The sequence below is a fragment of the Electrona antarctica genome, assembly GCF_951216825.1.
Source record: "Electrona antarctica genome assembly, chromosome: 12".
NCBI lineage: Eukaryota > Metazoa > Chordata > Actinopteri > Myctophiformes > Myctophidae > Electrona > Electrona antarctica.
Window position 1 is genome coordinate 12140351 of NC_136793.1, and position 6458 is coordinate 12146808.

General features: G+C 44.9%; 1 protein-coding gene across 1 annotated transcript in view; it reads right to left on the minus strand.

Annotated features, from left to right (window-relative positions):
• Positions 1–2472: 2472 nt before the first annotated feature.
• LOC306934135 (tight junction protein 2-like) overlaps positions 2473–6458 on the minus strand; it is a 72920-nt gene continuing 68934 nt past the window's right edge. The window contains exons 22-25 of the mRNA XM_079516621.1: positions 6161–6420; positions 5684–5942; positions 4651–4736; positions 2473–2635 (exon numbers count right to left, since the gene is read on the minus strand). Coding sequence (XP_079372747.1) covers positions 2500–2635; positions 4651–4736; positions 5684–5942; positions 6161–6420 — 741 coding nt within the window. The 3' untranslated portion in view covers positions 2473–2499. The remainder of the gene's footprint in view (positions 2636–4650; positions 4737–5683; positions 5943–6160; positions 6421–6458) is intronic.

Below are 6458 nucleotides of genomic sequence, written 5' to 3' on the forward strand. Positions count from 1 at the left end.
GAGCGACAAGGCCGGGCAATGCCCCGTTCCATACCTCGTCGCATGGCGGTGTTCGCGCGTTGGAGATAGCCGACTGAAAAGCTCAATCATTTTCTCTTTTCCCCGTTCCCCCTCGTCACAACATCTATAGGACCACAATGAAAATAAGATTTGGGGCTTTAATTGTGTCATCCTTTTAGACTTGTGCATGCGATAATATGCTGTACGTATAACTCTGATGTACTCTTGTACTGTAGGTCGGCTATTTTCGACGAGCGCCGCCGCCATGTGACGGAGCGTAAAATTAGGCTTGGACCTCATGTTTCTCCGAAAGAAAAAAGGCACTTCAAAACATTTGTAACAAATTCCAGTGTTACCATTATATAGAATGTCTCTCTTTTTTTCCTCATATACATATATGAGTATATATATATATATTTAGATCTCTATGTATGTATACACAGGCATTTTCATATAGGAAAGAATGCAAAGGTAGCAGTATAAACACAACATTATATTATATATATATATATGTTATATATATATACACACACACATACTGTATATAGAATATATAGAATATATATATATATTATTTTTTACATAATGAGTTTGCAGCTTGCTGGCGATTACAGGAGATACAAAAAGGGACCAAAAGCGACAGTTGGGAACATTGTGTGGCTTTGTTTGGTGTTTTGGTGGTGGGGTTCTGGTTCGGGGTGGAACCCGTGGCTGTCGGGCCCGATTTATATGCAGTTGCGCGCCAGCGCCAAGTGCCGAACGAGGGGGGGGGCGGACTGGCTTTTCTTGAGGCACGCGGCACCGGTGCGCAACTGCGCAAGAAAGCGGACGTTTAGGTTTCAGTTGCTGAGCACAAACTGAGTTGCATAGGCAAGAAAACAAGTGCTACCCGATTACTCAAGTTTTCTCTCTTTTTTTTCCAAGTTAAAAACAAACAAATACAGTTGGGTGCCACCGATATTGTCCCTTATCATTTGACCCATTTAGGCCTGACCTCAAAATTGAAAAAAATCCTTCTAAATCCTCCAGTTTTCTGAAATAAATATTTTCACGATTTTTCAAAAATAGCAGACCTACCAGCTCGTAGCGCGCCACTCGGTGGCGCGCTATGAGCTTGTAGATCTGCTATTTTTCAATAGCTAAATTATAACATAATGTTTAAAACACCAAAAGGGGTTCCCGCCCAAAATGGGTTTACTGTCCTTTTGCGCAGATCACGCAAACCTCAGCAAAAAGAAAAGGACAATATCGATGGCCTCCAACTGTACGTAAAAGTAAAAAAAAAGAAAGAAAACAAGTAAACAAAACTCCAAACCAGCAACATGGGAAAGCCTTTGTGTTTTTTTTTGTAAATTATGCACACAAGAGAATAACAGTGCTTCGTGCTGGCCTGACGGACAGCACGGAATGCTTTCACTTCCTTGAAGCGAGTCTTTTTGTTGTTGTTGTTCGGAAAAAAATACTCAAAGAAGCAGCAAGTGCTTCCAAGTCAGCAGCAGCGGATTGGTTGCAGGGCCTGGCGGGGCCCCGATGGAATGGTGAGTACGCAAAGTGTGTGAGAGTACGTAGTGGTCGCATAGTGTTGGTCTACCTCCGAGGTGTACGCTGGCGGTGTGTTCGTTGGCGCGAGTGTGTGCGAGCGTGGTACGTTGACTGTTCTTTGAGCTGGTGTGTGGTACAGTAATGCTTAATATATATATATATATATATATACAGATGTGCCATTCCAACACTTCAGGCTTTCCTGTACTTCCCCTGCATTTGTTCTGGAAATACTTGTTTCCCCAAGGTTCTTTTCACTATTTAGCCCTGTTAATTCTTCTCTTTTCTTACTGAAAACAAAGTGTACATTTTCAGCAATTCTTTTCATTGTGAAAAAGAATCTGAATAGCATCACACCTCTGCAAATGCCCTCCTTTCTCGCTGACAATGTTCCGACAATTTAGTGACAATCCACTGTCTTGCCAATGGCACGACGTCTGAAGTTCTCAAATGGCACATCTGTACTCCGACGTACAATGGCGGCGTCGCGTGGTCGAAAACACTTCTCGACGTGCAATGCCAGTCTTCCGACAAAGTATACGGAGTCTTAACACTAGAGTTCAGTGTCTTGGTAGTGGTCCGGGTTGGGGGGTGTAGTAAGTAGGACGCCAGGCTCAACACTAGAGTTCAGTGTCTTGGTAGTGGTCCGGGTTGGGGGGTGTAGTAAGTAGGACGCCAGGCTCAACACTAGAGTTCAGTGTCTTGGTAGTGGTCCGGGTTGGGGGGTGTAGTAAGTAGGACGCCAGGCTCAACACTAGAGTTCAGTGTCTTGGTAGTGGTCCGGGTTGGGGGGGTGTAGTAAGTAGGACGCCAGGCTCAACACTAGAGTTCAGTGTCTTGGTAGTGGTCCGGGTTGGGGGGTGTAGTAAGTAGGACGCCAGGCTCAACACTAGAGTTCAGTGTCTTGGTAGTGGTCCGGGTTGGGGGGGTGTAGTAAGTAGGACGCCAGGCTCAACACTAGAGTTCAGTGTCTTGGTACTGGTCCAGTTTGGGGGTGTAGTAGGCTTCGCCCTCCACCGCGCCGCTGTAGAAGGGTCTGCCCTCAGAGTACGGCACCTTGGGCAGCAGGTGGGGCTCCGGGTGAGAACTGGACCTGGACCATCAGAAAACAAGAAGGAAAACAAGCCACACATTCATTACAATTAACTGCATTTCCTATAATGATGTAGCATTTATAGTTTATTATATTGTATTAGGGGGGGGGGGGGGGGGGGCAATGGCAATGGGTCAGATTAATTCAATTGGATTAGATCTATGCCAAAAGCGGGGATTAAAGAGCTGGAGAGACAGGGAGACCCCTGTTACTGAACAAACACTCTATAGCAATGATTACTATCAGAATATAGTCATTTAACAATTTACTATACTATGTAACAGCTTGATTGGGTTTTAGACTAGTTATTCCATTTAGAAAAGCCTCCTTTGTACAGGTGTTGAAAACTAGCACTTCCCACACATTTTTTGAGTGGTGCAACCACTCCAAGGAACAGCAATGTCCGTGTTCACTCACCTATGTGACTCGTGTTAACCCTATGTGACTCGTGTTAATGTGTGTGACTCATGTGTGACTCATGAGTACCAGTAGGGGCGCTGTTGTGGCAGAAACAGAGACAGAGAGATGCACTGAAGCCTGCTAATGAGAGAGAGAGAGAGAGAGGGGGGGGGGGGGGGATGGGGATTTGCACCACTCAGTTCACACGGGTGTGGTTTTTTATTTTTTACCAATGAATTTCAAATTTCTTTCCAAAGCTTCTCCAGAATATTTAACCCAATTTCCAGGCCTATATAACAATCATTCAGCGGAACTCCTCTGTGCAATGCCCAAAGACAGGCAGTGTAGCAACAATAACGTATAGAATGCTATAATTCCATTCCAAATTTTGTGCACATTTTTTGCTACACCACCTATACTAGGGCATAGGTTGTGAGCTTGTAGAGCTGTTATTTTTGTCATGCACTAGTACACATTAGGCTGCAATCATGCTTCCTGTTTTGTTGAATAAGGACTTATGCTACACATTTTGTGTAATGTTATACATGTTTTGGAAAAGGTTTTTTTATTTTTATATAGAGCACCGAAGTCTGACGTCAATATCGGTAGAGGGCGCAAATCCACAGGTTCATGCACTTTGTATTTGCATTGTTGAGTGGTGTAAACCACTCCTACAACTGGCTTTGTTAGTCTGTCTGTCTGTCTGTCTGTCTGTCTGTCTGTCTGTCTGTCTGTGCGTAAAAAATGAGCATGGTTGCTACGGTCACCCAGTTCACACGGGTGTGATTTCATTACGTCAGACCACAGCTGATCAGGCTATATAAGACCTTACACCACTCAGTTCACACGGGTGTGATTGTATCCCTATAGGGGGATTTTAGATGGCCTCATATAATAAATGTGTTTGAAAAATAAACATGTCATCCCGGCCGTTTCACTCATATGGACATGAAGAATCAACTGACTGAGAGAAAACGCTATTGTTACTGCTACTGAATTAGTTACATTTTCACTAGAAACAGACATATATCATATATGAGTGACTGACTGTCGCAAACGATACAGAGACACCTCCCTGACAATAACGCAGAGACAGCTTGTTTATTTTTGGACCACAACGCTGTATATGAAACGATTTTAAGATGACCCCATGTTATTCTCCATAGGGAAATTACTTCCGTGAACCAGGCAGAACCAGGGGATGAGCGAGTGACGTCAGGACTTCGGCGCTCTATATCAAAAGAAATGCATAGCCAACTATTTTTACAGAACCCTTGATTAATTCCAGGATTCCAAACCTTTTCCAGGACCAGAAATATTGACTGTGGGAACCCTGTATAATATAAACTTTAAGCAATGCATCTGGTTCGCCCAATGTGATTGTGAAGTCCATGTCAAATAAATAAACTGCTGTTTGACGTTTCTTCGTGGTTACATACAGTACAAGTACATGCGAGTAAGTAAGAGTAAAACATATTCTGGTTCTGGTTTAATACATTGCAGCAGCAAAGACGGTTGTAATAGCATAACAGTGAGTTAATAGTAAATTAATTATTATTAAGTCTACATAATAATCTTATCAATATCACCTTTCGATGTTAAAAGCTTGACGTTACCCTATAGGCTGTGGGCGGTTGTTGTCCAGTTTGGGAGTCTTGTGGGGAACGGCGTAGATGTCAGGGTGCTTCTGTGCGATCTCCAGCTGAACACAGGAGGACAACATGCAGGATTTGACGTTAACGTTGTGCTCAAATATTATTTATCGTCTCTGTCGGGTGGAAAGAGGACTTCAGCAGCGGGGGTTTGATTTCACGGGTGAAATAATATCATCTTTTGATTATATTTGATTTGATGAATCGTTTGAGTCATCATTAAACACAGACATCTAAAAAAAAATCACACCCGTGTGAACTGAGTGGTGTAAGGTCTTATATAGACTGATCAGCTGTGGTCTGACGTAATGTCTGACGTAATGAAATCACACCCGTGTGAACTGGGTGACCATAGCAACCATGCTCATTTTTTGGTACGAACAGACAGACAAACAGACAGACACGTAAACTAACAAAGCCAGTTGTAGGAGTGGTTTACACCAATAAAAAGAAAATCTGAGCGATAAAAATTAACGATTTACCGCAAAACCCATCACATTCTGAGCTGCGGTGGAGTCGGGGTGGAGTTATGAAAGTGTGCACCTCTTAACACTCGCTCTTGGACATAATAACATCAGACTAAGGTAAGAAAATGGCTATTCCGGAGATTTTCCTTTAAAGGACCACTTCACCACTTTTCAACCTATCTTCATATAATTGGTCCTCAGTAATGTTCATGACAAAATGCCAATTTTTTTCTATATTCAGTCTGTGTCTCATAGGAGGGCTGTGGGCAGTTCAGAAACCCGTCCACCAGTGACATCATCGATGGGGAATCCAAGCCAATAGAAACTGCAGGCTTTCTATTCCTGAAAGGTTGCAATACGATAATGGAAGCCATCGATATCACGATAATAAAAACTAAATATAAATATATATTTTTTAAATTGTTTAAAAAAAATCTGCCTAACGATGATCAGCCTAACGATGAACAGAACATAATGAAGAAAAGTGGTGTAGTGCTCCTTCAAGTACAGTAAGCCAAATGGTGACCCACCCTGGCACTCTGGGCCTCCTGCAGCTCCAGTATGCGGTGGGCGCGGGCCAAGTGGTCCATCTTCTCGAAGGCCTTGATCTTCCCCAGGAAGGAGCGCGTGGACGGGTCCTCCACGGGGCTGGCCTGCCTGCTGGGAGACGGCAGCGCCACAGTGGCGCCGGACGGAGGAGCGAGGAGCGTGGCGACGGCGGGCGGGGTGGCTGCGACGGCGTCCGGCTGAGTCCTGCTGAGTCCGGCGCCGGGCTTCATGGGCGTAGGGCTGTCGCGATTACAAGTTCAGGTTGACGATTAATCGTCACACAAATAATGGTGGTTGACAACACGTCACAAAGTGACGTGTTTTGAGCTTGTAGATCAGCTATTTCTGGATTTTTTTTGGAAAACGTTTGAACATGTATGATTTTTCAACATGGAAACGATGATGACGATCATGCAAAAAAATAATTGTATATTATGTAATCAGTGCGACAGGCCTACATGGGCGGGGCGAGGGGCGGGACCAGGGGCTGCTTCTTGCCGAAGGAGTTGAGGTGGTGGTGGGTGGGGGGGAGCGGGCTAGAGGACCGGGCCGGGTGGGGGTGGTGTTGGTGGGGGGCAGTGGCCACGTGTGGGGGGCCGTCGTTACTACTGCTGGCAGGGCTGCTGCTGGACGGGGAGTCGTAGCTTCGGCCGACGCCGCCCCCCGGTGGAGGAGGCTGGTGGTGCTTGTGATGGTGCTCCCTCAGGGCCAGCTTCACCTTGACGGACGGACGGACAAACGTGTGTTATTCATGAA